The sequence below is a fragment of the Eurytemora carolleeae genome, unplaced genomic scaffold (assembly GCF_000591075.1).
Source record: "Eurytemora carolleeae unplaced genomic scaffold, Eaff_2.0 scaffold157, whole genome shotgun sequence".
Taxonomy (NCBI): Eukaryota; Metazoa; Arthropoda; class Copepoda; order Calanoida; family Temoridae; genus Eurytemora; species Eurytemora carolleeae.
This window is the reverse complement of record NW_019396052.1, coordinates 191,588-211,116: the sequence shown is the minus strand read 5'-3', so window position 1 is coordinate 211,116 and position 19,529 is coordinate 191,588. Positions and strand designations below refer to the sequence as shown.

The 19,529-nt window shown below is 33.8% G+C and overlaps 2 protein-coding genes across 2 annotated transcripts; both read left to right on the top strand.

The window, feature by feature from the left end:
- The first annotated feature begins 752 nt into the window (after positions 1-752).
- LOC111705585 (uncharacterized) lies at positions 753-11,097 on the top strand. Its single transcript, XM_023478180.1, has 9 exons — positions 753-883; positions 2,523-2,579; positions 5,288-5,445; positions 5,501-5,581; positions 6,035-6,099; positions 7,043-7,134; positions 7,193-7,291; positions 8,540-10,618; positions 10,977-11,097. The coding sequence occupies exons 1-9, from the start codon at positions 753-755 to the stop codon at positions 11,095-11,097; spliced, it is 2,883 nt and encodes a 960-aa protein (XP_023333948.1).
- A 356-nt stretch (positions 11,098-11,453) lies between these two features.
- On the top strand, positions 11,454-14,536 carry LOC111705575 (uncharacterized). The gene is made up of 6 exons (XM_023478169.1): positions 11,454-11,462; positions 11,553-11,765; positions 12,253-12,657; positions 12,747-12,908; positions 13,229-13,287; positions 14,467-14,536. Exons 1-6 carry the CDS (start codon positions 11,454-11,456, stop codon positions 14,534-14,536), a joined length of 918 nt encoding a protein of 305 aa, XP_023333937.1.
- Positions 14,537-19,529: the final 4,993 nt, after the last annotated feature.

Below are 19,529 nucleotides of genomic sequence, written 5' to 3'. Positions count from 1 at the left end.
TTAAACCTTTATCCTTTAAAAATTCATCCTTTAAACCTTTATCATTTAAACCTTTATCATTTAAACCTTTATCATTTAAACCTTTATCCTTTAAACCTTAATCATTTAAACCTTTATCCTTTAAACCTTTATCCTTTAAACCTTCATCAGTTAAACCTTTATCCTTTAAACCTTTATCCTTTAAACATTTATCCTTTAAACCTTTATCCTTTAAACCTTTATCCTTTAAACCTTTATCTCTTCGTCTCTGTTGTTTAAATCCGCCCATTATATAGAGACATCACTAAAAGACAAAATCAATTTTTAAATTTAAAAAAAACAAGAACATCTTCATCAAACGGAGGTACCGGTGTGAATTTAGCATTACAGACATTTCCTTTAATGACTATTGCCTATATTTATGTTTATACATATTGATGCAGTAAACAACAGTCTAGACTCTAAAGTGAATTCATATATATGGTATCATTAGACAAGGGAATTCAGTCTGCGACAAACTGAATTGTTTTATTCCTTATATTATTGCACTCTGATGATATAAACTTTTCATATTTTAAACTTTGACAATTTGATTCGTCAGAATTCATAGTTTAAAGTGCTAGGTTAAACAGATATAGGGAATAGAAAATCAGAGTTTGGGGCAAAGACTCAATTCCTTTGGGTTAAAAATCTCCCAACCTCAGCGGGTAGATTTTGTTAATAAATAAAAGAAGTAAACATGTAGAAACTGTCCCGGCATTAAGTAAAGTACGATGGAAACCTTTCAGATAATTGAAATGAAACGGTGTGCAAGTGTTCGCCATCGAGAGACAAGTAGATTTCTTCGAGATCTGGTTCAGGATATTCTTAAATCTTCTCCGAGTATCCAACCCTGGGATACTAGGTTAGTATCCAACCCTGGGATACTAGGTAAGTATCCAACCCTGGCAAAAAAGGTTTGTATCCAACCCTGGGATACTAGATTAGTATCCAACCTTGGGATAGTAGGTTAGTATCCAACCCTTGGATACTAGGTTTAGTATTCAGCCCTGGAATTTTAGGTAAGTATCCAACCCTGGGATTCTAGGTTAGTATCCAACCCTGAGATACTAGCTTAGTGTCCATCAGTGGAATACTGGTCTAGTATCCAACCCAGGGATACTAGGTTAGTATCCAACCCTGGGATACTAAGTTAGTGTCCATCTTGGAATACTAGTTTAGTATCCAATCCTGATACAGATTGAATCCAACCCTGAGATACTAGCTTAGTGTTCATCAGTGGAATACTAGTTTAGTATCCAACCCTGGGATACTAGGTTAGTGTCCATCTTGGAATACTAGTTTAGTATCCAACCCTGGGATACTAGGCTAGTATCCAATCCTGGGATACCAGGTTAGTATCCAACCCTGAGATACTAGCTTAGTGTCCATCAGTGGAATACTAGTTTAGTATCCAACCCTGGGATACTAGGTTAGTATCCAACCCTGGAATACTAGGTTAGTGTCCATCTTGGAATACTAGTTTAGGATCCAACCCTGGGATTCTAGGCTAGTATCCAATCCTGGGATACCAGGTTAGTATACAACCCTGGGATACTAGGCTAGTATCCAATCCTTGGATACCAGGTTAGTATCCAACCCTGGGATACTAGGCTAGTATCCAATCCTGGGATACCAGGTTAGTATCCAACCCTGAGATACTAGCTTAGTGTTCATCATGTTCATCAATGGAATACTAGTTTAGTATCCAACCCTGGGATACTAGGTTAGTATCCAATCCTGGGATACCAGGTTAGTATCCAATCTTGAGATACTATCTAAGTGTCCGCAGTGGAATACTAGTTTAGTATCCAATCCTGATACAGATTGAATCCAACCCTTATTTCTAATAAATAAAACCCATTTTTTGTCTCTTGTAATTCGACTCTTATTCTTTGTTGACTAATTCTTAATCAAAATAAATTTTTACTGTATTTTCCTCAACCGCCACTCCTTCAAGGAATTCATGAAACGGATTTCATATTATCTGGATTACCCTGTATTAGAGATAAGAGAGTACAGAGATCTATTAAAAGCTAGAATATGGGATATTTTCTACAACGCGTTCCATTGTGAACAATTGGAGTACACAACCAATTAAAAGACATTTTCAGAGATATTTAAGGATCCTTTGGATCCGAAATAAAAACCTTCTAAATTAGAATAAATTGTTAAATTTTGTGTTCTACGTTAAAAGTTAGAGCACTTCTTTTAAAAATTGTAAAACTTAACCCCTGAATGGGTATTAGTCGTGGAAAGATGGCAGTCAAGAACCTTTTAATGGAATAAAACATGTCTTGACGGTACGACTATATGTCTACTTAGCCCAGCCCGTGAAAGCTAATAAGCAGTCTGTAAATATCTAGAATGTACCCTGTATATATCATGTATGCATAATGCAGGGTGTATACAGACATTTTTTTTTGGGGGGGGAGGTGGGGGAGTTCAACAATTTTTCAATACCTATAAGCCCCCTGTATATGCTTAAATCTACAATATTGAAGGATCTATCATGGGAGATTAGCCCTGGACGCAGAACTACAGAATCCTCTACTAAACAGGTGCATACATGGTTTCCAGATCATATTCATTTAAATACTATATACACTGGGTCTTGGTTTAAAAATTATTCTTCTAATGATGTGCTCAATAAATATGCAAGCGATAAATCAAGTGTGCTGTTGAAAGGAACCAATAATAACAAATTCTGCACAGTCGGCTCTAAAGTTTTATTCCTAGTGGGTAACCCTGTACATTAAACAGAATTACCCACAAAGAATGAGAATTCAGAAACGACTGTGCCAAATTTTTTTACAACCGTTTTATAATTTTTTTTATAATTTTCATAAAATCAAATGGTGCGAGGCAAAATTGATAATTTTAAATGTTCATCTTTTTTCTCCGTCTGCACGTCTGCAAGTTTTTTTTTCTTGTTTCCCTTTACCCGTCCATTTATGGCGCTGCTTTTGAATGAATGTTTACAAGTCGCTGTCTTTGCGCCATTATAAGACAGTGGACGATCACCCTTTCATTAATTAGATGTCCCCCCTCTGATTTTTGTTGGTTTTGCTTAATTGTAATAGCAGCCTCAGCACTGTACATTCTGTCTATTTGCATTTTCTAGATCACCACTCCTAGAACTTTAAGTTATTTTTTTATTTGCTGCGAGGGAGCAATAGCTTCCCTGCTTTAAACAACACATGTTAACTTTCATATAAAAGGAGAGTTGTCATTCCAACGAAGAATAAGCAAGCGACCCACTCAGAGATAATTTTGTTGTAGGATCTAACAGAGAAATGTCCTCAAGTCTCATTTCACTGTTTGTGAGAGGATTATTATATGGTAGGTAGAGGAGAGTAGAGATGAGGATGAGGGTTTGTAGAAGTGGCGTATCAGGAATGTTTTGTTAAAAAACACTCCATTTGTCCACATGTTATACTGTTTCCCAGTCCACCAAAATTACTTAGGTAGTATCAAATTTTCTATGCACCACTGCATGCAGAATTTAGAGTTGTCCTATTTTTGTCAGCTGTGGAGCAGGGCCCTTCCAGAAAGGGCTCCGATTCCTATGTGGAGTGGGTAAAAAACCGGATTAATTTTAGACATATTGGCTCTTTGTTATTACTATTTCTTGACTTGTAGTTAAGAAAGGAGGCTAGCTTATTGAGCACAAGGTTCATGGCCGCTTGGCCTTCCCTCCCTTCTTGGTCTTTCTCAGCGTCCACTGAAGATAGTGCAGAGAGCTTTCTGAGAAAAGCTCTGCTCTCTTAGGCTGTAGGAATGCAACTGAGACTGTGTGGTATATATTCCGCTTTTTCAGGTATTCTTGTCTCTCCCAGTTCATTTAAGACTAAAATACTTTCTAAAAACTTGATCAATATTTAAAGTAAAAATTCCAACTTCAACTATATAAGAAAGCTCTTCGCTCATATATATATTATATATGACCTAACCTAACAGCTGGACCAAATTGACTGACATTTTTTGGAGGTGACAAAGGTTTCTTTATTTCGGGCAACGCCGTGCACTTTAGCTAAATGATTCAATTCCAAGCGCGGGTAAACGTCAGGAGTAACTATGAGTAAATATGTTAACCTGGGCAACACCGTGCACTACAGCAATTGTATTTTCATATTTGAAGAATTTTCGTGCGTCAAGTGTAATTCTTTTTGGTTAACCTTGTTGGATTTATACTTTATTCAGGAGAAACATTTTAGAATTTAAGATTTTTTTCTGCAAATATATAAATACTTAAACTTAAAGGGCTTGTTCTTGTATTCATGTAATGTGGGAGGTATCAATTCTCAGATTTTCATAGAAAAATAATATCCAAGTTTTCTTACGTTCTGCGTTGATTAGAAATCTACACTAGACATTAGACATTGCCTTTCGCTTTTTAAACTCGAAAAAAATTTAACTTTCTTAATAAACTCATTGTAAAAGTTGATATCATAAGAATTTCTGAAGAAATAAATTAACAATATTGCGGACATATATTTGACATAACAGATTTTATAGGAAAAATGTGAAGTTCATTTTTTTGATAATCCACAAATTTAAAACAAAATTCCAACATTTCAGTGACTTTTCGAATTAGGCGGATCTTTAAGCGTTTGGACAATTATAATTGAGATTTTCTCCTCAGTTCAAAAAGTTTGTTGAAATCTAACTAAGTTGTCATGACGAGGCATTATAGTCTATTTATTTTCAAAACTGCGAGAAGAAATCTTCTAACAGATTAGTTCATTTACTCTCGTCATGTTTCTACAAGTATTTTTACACCTGGTTAGAAACAGTTAAAACTTGAGCTAAAGCTTAGATTATTTGTTTTTGCATTTCTACAATTAGATGATTGTATTAAAAGTTTTAAAATCCTTAAGTTCGAACAAAAGTACATGATAACAAGACTAACAAATGTGCAAAGTGGAGAATGTGAACATCATCACATTAAAAGTATTTTTTTTTAAATGTGGCACTTAAAGAATTAGCGATCACGCGTTATTAATAATTTTAAATTAACGTCAAAACCTTTGAACCGATAGGTCCAAACTTTTGTGGAGTATCTTACATGACTCCTGAGAAAATTTGCGGCCGTTTAAAATTAAAAAAATAATTGCAAAGAAATAATGTCATTTTTTGAAAATTCATCAATAAATCTGAAAAAAGTGCATAAATGATGCTTAGAATAAGAGGCGCCAAGCTCAAAAAAAACCGAGTAGGGCATTAAAAAAAAGAGAAATGTTTAAAGCCGCAATTTTCTTTATTTCAGTTCAAGAGAGCAGGGGAAGGATTCAGAAATCAACGAAGACGATCTAGAGGCTGATAAGAAAGTGTCTGGAGAGATTTTTAGCAAGCATGTTAATATTGATCAGTATTTGGGTGATATCGATGCCAGCTCTCAGCAGGGGTTTATGGAAGCTTTTCAGGGTAATTGTTTAATTTTTTTATAATAAAATGATGATAAAAAGTTTTAATGGTTCAGGAAAATCTTTCTTAAAGCTTGGAAAAGATAAGAAAAAGAAAAGTTCAGTTAGCTCAAATTCCAACAGAAGAGATTCCACAGGTAATTGGATAAAATTAACATCAACCATGTTACCATCCCTACCCACAATATTGTCGTTATTGACCCATATTTCATTTTTTTTGGTAATCCTATTCAAGGTTTAAAAAAATTGTATCCACATTCAAAAATCTACAATCCCCGGACATATCAATTATATTACATCTTTTTATCGACGGTTTTAGACATTTCTAAGCAAATTTAACATACTCGCTTTACAATCACTTTCCCTTTAAAGTTAAAGAAACAGAGTCGAAATTTGTGTGCTGAATCTCCGCATAATATTATTAATCTAAGGTTCTCCAGCTAAGTCAGGATTCCTGCTTACATTGGTAGATTTAAGATTTAAGGATTCCCTGTTGTAAGATTAAGTAATTTGTCATGTATCTAAAGTTCAGTCACTGAATGCCTAGCAATGAAAATTCCCGACTTAGATTAAAAACTTTAATATTACAGAGCCTGTAAAATCTGTTGTAAAGCAGGGTGAGCTGAAAGACACTGTCTCTGTGGAAAACTATAAGGTAAAAAGGTCACGGTTGTATTCAGAAATTGATGAATGGTCCAGGGGGGGGGCTCAGCTCCGTTGGTGGCCTCTCTTTCTAGGCTGAGAGACTGGTGAATCTTCTCTCTGTCTAGGTTGAGAGACTTATAATTCTTCTCTCTGTCTAGGTTGAGAGACTTATGAATTTTCTCTCTGTCTAGGTTGAGAGACTGGTAAATTTTTTCTCTGCCTAGGTTGAAAGACTCGTATATCTTCCCTCTGTCTAGGTTGAGAGACTGTTAAATTTTCTCCCTGTCTAGGTTGAGAGACTGGTAAATTTTCTCCCTGTCTAGGTTGAGAGGCTGGTAAATCTCTCCCTGTCTAGGTTGAGAGACTGGTAAATATCCTCCCTGTCTAGGTTGAGAGACTGGTAAATTTTCTCCCTGTCTAGGTTGAGAGGCTGGTAAATCTCTCCCTGTCTAGGTTGAGAGACTGGTAAATCTCCTCGCTGTCTAGGTTGAGAGACTGGTAAATCTTCTCTCTTTCTAGGTTGAGAGACTATGAATCTAAAACTAGTAGCGAATTTAGCCTTGGTAGCGTTTTTATAGTGTAGCGCTTTTAAGGGGTAGCGTTTTTATAGTGTAGCGTTTTTATAGGGTAGCGTTTTTATAGATACACCTCTAGGTTGAAAGACTGGTAAATAAATCTTCTCCCTGTCTAGGTTGAGAGACTGGTAAATCTTCTCTTTGTCTAGTTTGTGAGACTGGTAAATCTTCCCTCTGTCTAGGTTAAAACTGGTAAATCTTCCCCCTGTCTAGGTTGAGAGACTGTTAAATTTTCTCCCTGCCTAGGTTGAAAGGCTGGTAAATCTTCTCCCTGTCTAGGTTGAGAGACTGGTAAATCTTCTCCTTGTCTAGGTTGAGAGACTGGTAAATCTCCTCCCTGTCTAGGTTTAGAGACTGGTAAATCTTCTCCCTGTCTAGGTTGAGAGACTGGTAAATCTACTCCGGATGAGTAAAAGAACAGTAATCTTTACAGAAGTTCCAGACAACAAACAGTGTAATTGTAATTCAAGGTCAGGCATCTTAAAATAAATATTTCAATTGAATTTTCTTATTTTGTTTCTATTTCAGATTAAATTGTCAGAATTTGCCCCCATTTTCATACCATTGCATCGTTGCTCTATCCAAGCATGGTTTGGTACACTTTTGGATTCAGAATGGACATGACAGGTATACAAATATCATATAATGGTCTTTAGTCTATACTTTTTATATTTATTTCATCCAAAAGGATAAACAAGAAAAAGCAAAATGTCAATAGCTTTCCGGATGATTCGGTTGTGATCAATTGATCACAAGGGTTAGGATGACAGGGTTTGGGTTTGGTTGATCTCTGGGGTTTGGGTTTGGTTGACCTCTAGGGTTTGGGTGAACTTAAAGGTTGGGTTGATCTTCACGGTCGGTTGACAGAGCTTTGGTTAAACTCCAGGGTTCGGTTGATCTACATGTTTTGGTTGAAATTCAAGTTTGGTTGATCTCCATGTTTTTGTTGATATCCAGGTTTTAATTGATATTCAGGTTTCGGTTGATCTCCAGGTTTTGGTTGATATCCTGGTTTTGGTTGATCTCCAGGTTTTGGTTGATATCCTGGTTTTGGTTGATCTCCAGGTTTTGGTTGATCTCCAAGATTTGGTATATCTCCAAGTTTTGGAATATCTCCAAGTTTTGGTTGATCTCAAGGTTTTGGTTAATGTTCAGGGGTTGGTTGATCTCCAGAGTTTGATTAATCTACAGAAAAATCTCCCGGTTAATGTTATATCCAGGTTATGGTTGATCTTCAGGATACAGTTTTTCAAGAGGGTTAAGTTAATCACCAGGGTTCGGTTGATCTTTAGGGTTTGGTTGATCTCTAGGGTTTAATTGATCTTTAGAGTTTAATTGATCTCTAGGGTTCGGTTGATAACCAGGGTTCAGTTGATCATCTTGGTTTGGTTGATTGATGTTTAGGGTGCAATTGATCTTCAGGGTTCAGTTTGTATCTAGGGTTTGGCTGAACTCCAGGTTTGTATTGGTTGATCTTCAGGGTTCGTCGGATATTTAGGGCTTGGGTGATCTTTGGCGTTAGGCTGACAATCCAGGTTTTGGTTGTTTTTTTACAGTTCATTTAAGAAGAGTTTGACTGTAGGGTTTGGTTGATCGGGCTTGGGTGATCTTTAGCGTTAGGCTATTGATCCTAGTTTTGGTTGATCCTAAGCTTTAGGTTTTGGTTGATCATCAAGGTTAAGCTGATGATCCAGGGTTCGGTTGATCTCCTGGGTTGAAATGACCGTAAGGATTCGGTTAATCTCCTGGTTTTGCTTGATCTCCAGGGCGTACTGAAAAGAATGAGATAACTCATTTTAATTAACACAACTATGTTTCAAGTATTTGAAGCAAATAATAATAAATATTAATCATTTGATTAAATTTTTTTTTCAGCTTACCTATTCGAGCAGAGTTTCCTAAAGACCTATTTGTCGAAGTGTTTGAGTCCTGGCATACTGTTCCTAAAGACTCTTATAAACAGTTGACTGACCTCGTGAGACAGGAGGGAGAAGAATCTGATCTTGTGATTATTCTGAACTCTAATATGTCAGGTACAACTGCTGGAATACTCGCTGAAGCAGCAGATAGATCAACAAGTGGGTTATCCTACACAGAAGGAGGTTCTTTAGGATTTATAGTTGTTGGCTCAATGCAAACTAGGTTTGATGCAAAAGCAACGTTGAGGATAAACTCAGATCCTGATGATATCTTTAAGAAAGTTCTGGAAAATTTAGAGCTCTTGGATGATCTTGATCCTGATATTCTTAGTTCTAGACTTAAATTTGAGAAAGACAAAGCTTCACGGAAGGATTTAGTACAAAATCTGCATCTTAGTTTTGAAAATGAAGATCCAAGAAAATTCCATGGAAAAGTCTTTTTTGATAAATGTCTTTTAGCTCCTAATCGCGCCAAAGCTCTTACATTTGATGTACGACAAGTTACAGACCTGAAAGTTAAAACATTTTCAGAAATGATCAAAAAAAGTAAAGACACAATTGTTTACACTGAAACTTGCAATGATGACACACACAAGAATGATATCCGTTCTTGTTATCCTTATCTTGCTAAACTATCAAATGGTGAATACGTTAAATCATGGATAAATATGGGTACAGATGAAATGATTAAACAATCTGGATTTTCAGGCCAAATCTATGAAATTGAAGATTCTAAGAATGCAGAAGATATTTCAAAGTTAATGGAGGAAATCATTGATAAGTTTTCACATGCAGATCTTGCAATTATCTTTGGATGTGGGAGAGATATTTCTTCAAGGATAGCAGATCATATTTTCCAGAGATCATGCCAACCTTATCAGGATATTGGTGGCGCATTAGGAACCGTTCTGATTTCAACCACAGAAACAATCTTGGATGAACTTCTTTCTTTAAAGATGAATGATTCCCCAAACGAAATTTTGCCTAAGGTTATCATCCAACTAGAAGGGGCTGATATCTCAAGAAAATCAAGTAACGAGACTAAAATCAGTTCAAATTTTTCCTCCAGGAAAAACTCCAATAGTATTCAGGAATCTATGAGTAAAAAAAGCTCCCTGGCTAGCTGTAGTGTAGATTCTCATAGAGATTCAGTTTCAAACCAGCTTCACAGATATCCCTGGATAGATCCAACTGACAAGAAAATCAAGGACGGAAGACTATTTGCAGAAACCGACACTGAGTTTCAAATTTTATCCGCATCAAATCCAGATCGAGATTGCTCCAAAGTGTTAGCAGTTAAAGCTAATACAATTATATCTTTACTAAAGATCAGCAAAGAAACTGTTATTTTCCTTGATTCAGTTCCAAGTGTCCTAAAAAACAATAGAATCAATGAAGATTGCATTTTTAATCAACTCAATAAATCAGGACAGCTGAAACTACAACTGCTGAGAACCATGAATTCTTGGAAACTTTTTCATATTTTGATTCAAGTTGGACATGATGGAATCCCACAGAAAGCTGGGGTAATAGAAAACCAAACATTTGAGATGTATCCAGACTGGAACTGTAATGAGTTTTTTAAACCTGACCTTGACAAGATTGAAACCTTCATTGAGAAAGCTGATCTAGTTTTGTTCATTTCAGACCATTTGAATCAGTTCCAAGCGTCGCTGAAACTTTTAAGCGAGAAAACTAAGTTAGGTTTAAGATTTGAGGATGGAGGTTCCCTTGGCTTTGTTCTGGTTTCTCCTGGACCAACAGAGATTGACCCGTTATGCACAGTGCGGGTAAACTGTGAGAAGCAAAGGTTTATGAAGTATCTTTTATCAGTGATGAATAATTTGGAAACATTAGAAGATTTTGAAAGAAAATGTTCTGCGTCGGAACACAGGAGTTATTTCAGGTTTCTTCTTCAGGAAGATCAACAACAAAAAGATCAAAAACAAGAAGAACAAGATGAAGAAGAACTGGAACAAGAAGATCTGGAGCAAAAAGAGAAAAATATTCATGGAACTATGTTATTCAATTTGAGGTAAATCTAGTATTTTTTTCCATAAAAGGGAAAAATTTCTATTCCTTCAAATCTTTAATTTAGCGGCAGACACGATAATTTTGTGTTGAATATGAACAATGCATGTTTATAAACATCTAATACAAGTTTTTCATTTAATAATTCCAAAGGCTTTATTCAGACCTTGGGGCTTGCTAGACAAATTACATAAATATATGGATGTTACCTAAACATGTGTTTATTAGCAACAATTTGTATTAATAAAAAAAAAGACAAGACAAAATTAATTTCTTACTACTATCAGCATTGTTAAGTCATGAATAAGTAAATACTAAAGTTTTTATATATTTTGATGTTTCTATTTTTAATTATATTTTAGAAAATCTTCTGAAGAATTCAATTTAGAAGAAACTAAAACCAATTTGTTTATTCACTTGGTAAAGTCTAGTAGACGAACTGTAATCTATACTAGCTCTCAGGAAAAGTTAATAACTTCATAAAGTTGGTTTATCACTGAGATCTACATCATTTTTGTAATCCTACATAATGAGGAATATCAGTGGCTACTGATACAGGTGTCTCAATAGTCATGAGAATTTGGAGATGACGCAAAAATTGTTTTTGGATATGTGTGTTCATGGTAATTCCTTTAACGGAAAAACTATTATTTTTGTGTTTATGAAAAAATACCATGTGGATTAAAGACGTTAAAAAAATCGTCACAAAATTTCCAAGTTTTTTTTTGACATAGCAAAAAATAGTAATAGTCTCATTCTCTACTTCTCAAATCCTTATATATTTGCAACCTGATGTCGTAGACCTTTGCTATTTCATACTTTAAATTCTGATCGATCAAATGGTTCAGGTTAGAATCATCAGAAGAAGAGAAAACTATATTTTGCGGTCGGTAATCAACTTCTTTTCTATGATTTGTATATCAACTTTGGTTGGTCAGGATGACCCAGTCCGCCTACCTGGAGCCCTGTACGGAGCTAAGTGTGGTATATCAGACCCGGAGAATAAACCCAGTTCTCTACACTTTCTCCTGACTACATTATACAACCATAACCTGGTTCAAGCCTGGGTTCAACACGGACATGACGGGCTACCTGCACAGGCGGGCTTCCCAACACACTTGTGTCTAGAGGTTTACAATTCCTGGTTTCAGGCACAGATTATACAGATAGAACAAGAGATGTCTTAATTAATTAATGAAGCCTTTCATCATTTTGTTAACTAAAAATTGAACTTAAAAAGACTGTAAACGTAAGCTTAACTGTTAACGTAAGCTTAACTGAAGACTGAAGAGTTGCATGCCTGATTCACAACTGTACACTTTACACTTTTATCTAAGAAACAATATATCGTCGTTTTCGTATCTTAAAAGTGTTGATTTTTTTCAAATCCTTCTTTGTTTCTTCTGCATAATACAAATTCACAATACAAATTTTTACAAGTTTTTGCTCTAAAAAAGGTTTTAAGGGTACCTTTGATAATAGGACATGCCACTCAAGATGAGGGGTTACTTTAAATATCTTTTAAAGTCTTTTCAAAGCTCTTCTACAGCTTAAGATTTTTAATTGATGATGGAATCATGTTTTAAATTTACCCAATTACATAATCTCATGTCTTTTTTGTTTAAATTGTGTTTTCAGGATGTCCACAAAAGTTTTACGGAAGAGCTTAACAGGGTGAGTATTGAGGGGGGTACGGCGGATCTACTAATAGTAATTGGAGATATACCTGAGGGACCATTGTCTGATAAACTCACGCAGACCCCACTAGATGGTGCTGGAGTTGGTAGACAATATGAGGATGGGGGAAGGTTGGGAGTTGTTCTCCTCAACTCCCAACCAATAGAGTCCTGTCTAGGACGGTCGACTTTAATCTTATACTCCGATCCTGTGAAGATACTGCGAAATGTATTGCTGAGCATGAATATAGATATAATATCTGAGGTGCCTAGAATACTACCTTGTAAACACCTAGATAAAGCGATTGTTCCTTACAATCACGCCGGGAGAAGATCTCAAACCGAGAATATACTTCTAAACTTTCAGGTAAAAAATGTGCAATTTCATTTTCTAACTTCTACTGATTTTTACAAAAACAAGTAACTTTTTATTAATGACAGCTTTTGTTTGTTAAGGTCGGAGAACGAATACGTCTTTCATCAGATCATGATCATTCCTTGAACCCCGGATACAGTTTCCTCCGTCCTCTCTCTGTTCAGGAGAGGGCAAGGTTGCATAGCTCCGGTCCTAAGGTTGGGTCTGTAATAAAGTTCTTACCGGATAAATGTTCTCACGAGGTAGAATTTACTTATTTAACAACAAGCTTAAATAAATGTTCTTTTCATGCACATAAGGCCGTATAGGGCTCTGACCAGCCTAACTTAAAAGTATGTCTGCCGCATGTAAGGGATAGCATAAATTGCCGGGCCACTGTTAAAAGAGCTTGTGGATTTCCATAGAATAAATGCCCAAGAAAATGGTTGAAATTTACCCAATGATTGATTTAAACATCACAAAGTCTCAGATACTATTTCTAGGTTGTTTTACCGGGTATTATAATGAATCTTTTACGTTTAAATTTAATTAATTGATTTAAATTGATTTATTTAATTATTAGGTGCGTATCCTTGGCATCCCAATGCTTATCGGGTCCTGGTGGCTCGAGGCAGCATCTAGGCAACAATTATCTAAAAATAATAATAAATACAGAATTGATACCTTTTATCCGGAAACTATTGTTTTTGTATCGATGATACAGTAAATTCAAGATATATGAATACATAGCACTAAAGTTTTTTTTACAATTTCGTATTCACAACGTATTTAAGATTAAATGCCGCGGAAAAACGAGTTTAATATATCAATTGATGTCCTTTATATTTCAGGACTATTAATTTACCTTGAATTAGAATAAAAAAGCAGTTTCTTAAGAATTATCAAAAAATTTATCATTTTATGATATTTGAATATATTTTCTCAAATCCTATTCAACCCTTTGAAGCTGTGAACACCTCGGCGGCTTTCTCTTTGTCCAGACCGATGATGAAGAATTACAACTGTCATTAATTTTAAAATTAATTTCAAGACGACATTTCATGCGCTCTTGCTATGTACTCTTATATGTGAGATTGGCTGTATGGGAATTGAACTTTATTATTTATTTTATTTTTGAACTCTTTTTTTAAGTATTATAAAAGTGTTTCAGTATTAAAAAAGCAAACTCCATTATGCTATTGGAAGTTTTTTAACTGTTAAATTTCCAAACTGTAAAGTTATCCCTGGACAAATATGCTACAGGGTGTCCCAATAAACATGGAAATTCAGAGACGACTTGATTATCGTCTTCGATTTCCAAAGTTAGGGAAAGAAATCGAGTTTTTGCAACACACTCTGATTTTCTATCTTTGATATCCAATGTCGTAGACTTTAGATATTCTAAACTATGAATTCTGTTGGATCAAAGATTCTAAGTTTCAAATATCGAAGGTTTACATCAATAAATTGCGTAAAGATATAGGGATCGAAACTTGAGTCAAGAACTTTACACTTTGGGAGATTTACATCTGTGTAATGTCACCAGGGAAATTACTGATTGGGAAATTACTGATTGGGAAATTACTGATTGGGAAATTAATGATTGGGAAATTGCTGATTGGGAAATTACTGATTGGGAAATTGCCTCTTGGAAAGAACTTTTTTAACTTTTTTAAAGCTTTCAATCAATGTTGTGAGTAAAAGTTTACAGTTTAAATTATATTTGTTTAACTTTAAAAACTCACAAAAAATTGAATAATTAATCAAAAATTCATTTTTCCAATTTTTCCAATTTGTATTTAAATTCTTGTTGAAATCCAGAGGACTGCCTGCAACAATACCAATAGTCAACTGTGATCATAACTACCACCATGGAGTTTGCTCACATTAAACATTTTGAAAGTGAAATAAAATAATTCTTTTTCTGTCAAGTTGTTCCTTGTGACTATAGTTAGCATTGATTAGAAATCCTATTAATTAAGTCTTGACAAGTCCCTGGCCAATATTGGATTGTAATTAACAGTGTAATAGTGTGTAGATAGTCATTACAAGTTTATGGATAGTAAGTAAAATAGTATGGTTAGTAATTTACAATCATTTTAAGTGAATAATTTTGAAAAGTTAGTAATAAATGTTCAGTTAACTTAAAAATTTATTTTTAAGAGTTGTACTTATTATTTATAAGGCTTGATATGGAAGTTGAGCTGAAAGACCTATGAGACATTTTTACGGTGTAAAATTGTTCACAAGAGCGCAAATTCAATCTTTAAAATCCTCCTTTATTGTCCATTCTGCAGGGCTGATTTTGATAATCGTTATTGTAACATTTTTTCATCGTCGTTATTGAATTATTAAAAAAAACGATTCTCAAAATCAACCCTTCAGAATGGACAATAAAGGAGGATTTAAAGATTGAATTTGCGCTCTGGGTGAACAATTATTCATCGTAAAAACGTTCAGAGAAGCCAGAATTGAAAATAATAAAATTTCAGCTAGTGACATGTGGATATCTCATTTATGTTTGACCAGTAAAAGAAGAATGGAAGGACCTGTCACTACTTAATGAAGTCGTTTTAAGGATGTTTTACCTCAATTAAGTGTGTGTTTGGTTTTTAGGAAATTTTACATCAGAGTCCGAATTTAAAGAATTTGAGACGCGGCTCAAACATGGATGGTTCCACTTGAAATTGTATTCAGTGCTTCGAGATTTGAGCCTTCGCTCAATTGAAACCGGTTTTTGGCGGTTCAGCGACGCGGTTTAAATTCTTTTAATTCTGCCTCAGGAGTTTCTCTTCCAAAAATTTGGGTTTAGGAAGTTGAACCTCAAGAGTTTGGTTTTTAGGAAGGTGTGCATCAGGAGTTTGGTTTCCAGGAAGTGTACTTAAAAAGTTTGGTTTTCAGGATTTTATACTCCAGGAGTTTGGGGTTCAGGATTTTATGCTCCATGAGTTTGGGTTTCAGTAAGTTGTATTTCAAAAGTTTGGTTTCTGCCCTACTATGAATGTAATGTGTATTGAATATGATATCTTTATATCTTAAGAAGGTTGAAAATATTTCCTAAATGTCATTTTTATGGAAATATATTGAAGGAAATTCTTTTTGAAACATTAAAGGGACTGTAGGCGTAATTTCAAGTGACCCTTTGATCATTTTTTACGTGGCATGTGCAGTTGTCAAAACTACCCCAAAAACATTGGTCTGATCAAGGATAACAGAGATAAACTTAGTTTTCTAGCTAATTTTGGAAACCTTTGACGTCATTTGCACGGTGTGAACACGCACCGTTTAAACTTTGTTTATGATAAAGACAAAATATTATTTGTTATAAAAATTAAAAATAAGTAGTTTCTTTTTCTCTCATATTTAAGAGATTTTGGATAGACGATCGTACATGAAACTTAAACTAATATTTAATATTTAACTTACATTCTGATATCCCCACGGCCCCCTACCCTGCATTTCCATTTTCCCCCCCCCCCCATATAGAAAAAAATCACTTATTGTCTGCCCTTTTATAATATGCTTGTGAAATCTATTTTAGTTACAACTTTTCCCCCAAATTATGCACGTACTAAATTTTAATTAGTTAATGATATTCTTTCGAGTTCTTGTTCTGTGTTTGTTTGTTAATGTTTTATATGAATGATGTTTTGAAATTCTATGTTTGTTGAAAACTGGAGTTGACAGAATCAATTGGATAAATCAGGCTGAACTCCTATTCTCTCCTATTCTCATATATTCTCCTAAACTCTTAAACATTTCAGGATAAAGTCTTATAAACCTTTCAAAGAAATGAAATTCTAATTAACTTAAAGAAAAAGGAATCTTTACATCAAGTGAACCCTGAAGAGACAGTAGACGTAGTTTTAATCGACCCTCCCCATTTGATGAGTTTCACGCCTGATTCCCAAAAAGGAAGGAAATGGACAGAATAAATCTCTTTTCAAGCATTAAACAACGATGACGTTTTCCTCGTTTTACAAAGATAAAGGTTTAAATGGTGACGCTTCTAGACGCAGTTCAATTAATTAAAGTTTGGTCTAAGCGGTTCAAATTGTTGAAATTCAACCTGAGAAAAGGCTTGGTTCCCAAGCTTGTATATTATATAAGAAGAGAATATGTACATTATAAATCTATGTATTGGTCTGACTAGAGTTAATAATCAAACATCATTACACGACAGGGACGGTTCATTAACCAGCACGGGTGCCAAAAATATCATAATATCAAATACATTGTAGATTCGGCTAGAGAGCAGACACATGACCCTGGTACACTCAGAACAAGTTCAAATTAGTTTCAAAATGTCGTCTTTTGTTTAAAAACAACTGGTTGTGCAATTAATTTTTTGAACGATATTAAGGTTCAATAGTACATCAGCAAGGTTTACTAAATTTGTTAGTTTTAAAATTGGTTTATCAAATGCCTTTAAGAAGTCCAAAGTTGAAAAATTCCTGTATTTTTCCACTATAACAAAGGAATTGAGTTTTTGCCACAAACTTAAATTTTCTAATTTTTATATCTTTCCAGTCTAATAATGTAAGCGTTTCATATTTCAAACTTAGGTTATTTGATCTTACAGAAGGCATAGCTCGAAATATCTAGGGTCTACGACATAGGGCTGCAAAAATATAGGAATTATAAAATCAGAGTTTGTGGCAAAGACTCAATTCGTTTTGATTTTTTGTATGACCTTTTTGTTGATTTTTGACATGTCTTGGCACAATCTAATGTTAGATGAATAATCAAAAGTTGATTAATTTTTTCCCCGGCGTTGCCCGTGGAATTTCGAAAACAATGAAAATAAAAATTAATTTGAATTAATTTGTGTTAAGCCTATGTTTCTCCATGGGTATTGGGTACCCATGGGTTTCCTAAAAAAATTCAGCAATTTGAAAAGTAAGATGTATTTCATATTATTCTAATAGCGTTGAACAGTTTGCATTCAATAAGAGCTAAGAACTGGAATGGGAACGCGATTTTCACAGTGGCGATTTATTAAAGAGAGAAAAGGCGCTTTTATATCTATCCCCAACTCTATCTATCATTGACAAATTGATTCATATTATTATTATCAATGGTGTATTTTATAAAACATTCTATTTTAAAATCACTTGATAATAAGAAGTTCTGTAAGTACATAATTGGTTAGGTTTACGGAATTAAACTCTTGTTAATAATTACTCCTTAGAATCAGCAGTTTAATAGCACCAAAACTGCCGCATGGCCGGGTTTAATTTATCTTGATCATTCATTAAAAAATCCGAGATTTTACCAACCAACTTAAAACTTATTTGATATTCTCAAATTCAAATAAATTATTTACTTTTTTCCGACAAAAAAAATATTCATATAAATATTTTTGTTGTTCTTATTGTTGTAAGTATATATATTTATTAAGCAGGTTTGCATATGTTTTTTAATTATAATTTATTACTCTATTTTTTGTTTCTTCTCTGACGTTTATATGATTATTTGAATGGATAGATGTGTAGTGGTTGTATGTAAGGATAGATAGATAGATAGATAGATAGATAGATAGATAGATAGATAGATAGATAGATAGATAGATAGATAGATGGCTCGTTTCTAGAATATTGATATTAAGAAGCAATTTATTGTAATAATGCTATTATCAGTTTATGATAAATTATTAGAGTAAAGATTTAGATCCGTTGTATGTATTGTATTTTGTACATATATACATACATACATTCATACACACATTTATACATTATTCATTTTCATTACATAAATAAGGGATGTCACAAAAACCAAGAGACGTTCAAAAACTGTTTACAATTTTTCATTACTTATATGTTACAGAATTTTTAGATTTTAACAAGCAGAGTTGAAAACTTTTAAACTTTTTAAGTTAAGCTTCACAAATTTAACTGAACAGGTCTTTTAAAAATTGGAGTTTCATTCATTAGAGTTGTAAGTAGCTTTCAGCAGATCTAGTAATTAGAGTTTTAAGTAGCTGTCAGCAGATCTAGTAATGTCCCTTTAAACCACTTTAACTCATTGATTTTGTGTCCATTGAAATTTTTCCGTCTCCAACTATTTTTCATAAAGATTAATGCATTGCTTTTCTTTAAAATTCAAAAAAAGCAAACAAATTAAAAAAGGATTTTATTGGAAGAATCAAAAATTAATTGAGAATGCCACTTTTCTCTCTATCAGAAAAAAAAAGTATCTTTTAAAATCGTTTCCGACGTTATTGATTTATTTATTTATAATTGTATGTACATAATAACTCGTTAAAAAAAAAATCTTGTGATAAATTCATATTTTCAACAATCTTGTAAACCATATAAACAATGATACTCAAATAAATATCTAGATTTAAAAAAAAAAGAAATTATTTGTTTTTAAAAGTATCTTCCGCAGAACTTTACCCAGCACCCTAAACATTTCCCATTCTTCAGAATATTTTTGGGACATCATTTGATACATACCATGCATGTGGAGATGATTATTTATAGATGATTAATATTGAAATAAGGAGTGAATATACGATATAAATAACTATATAGATGCAAAAAAACAATATAGATGTTCATACATTGTATATATTTCAATAGAATAATCCCACCACTCGATAGATTTGAAAGTGAATAATTATATATTAATTACCCATTCATTATGTGTCACTTTCGTTAAAATTCCAAAAACTTGAACAGTAAAATCAGGCCCAAAGTCTGGTGGGAAATTGAATCATAATTTTCCCTTCTTCTGAAAAATCTCTTTTTACTAATTTAGTTTTATTGGACCAAACAAAATCTCGCAAAGGCATGTAAAGCAGTATTTAAAAGCTAAAACTGTCTGTGCGTGCCATTAAATTAAAAATTTTTACATAAAACCAAAGTAAAATATACGTAAGA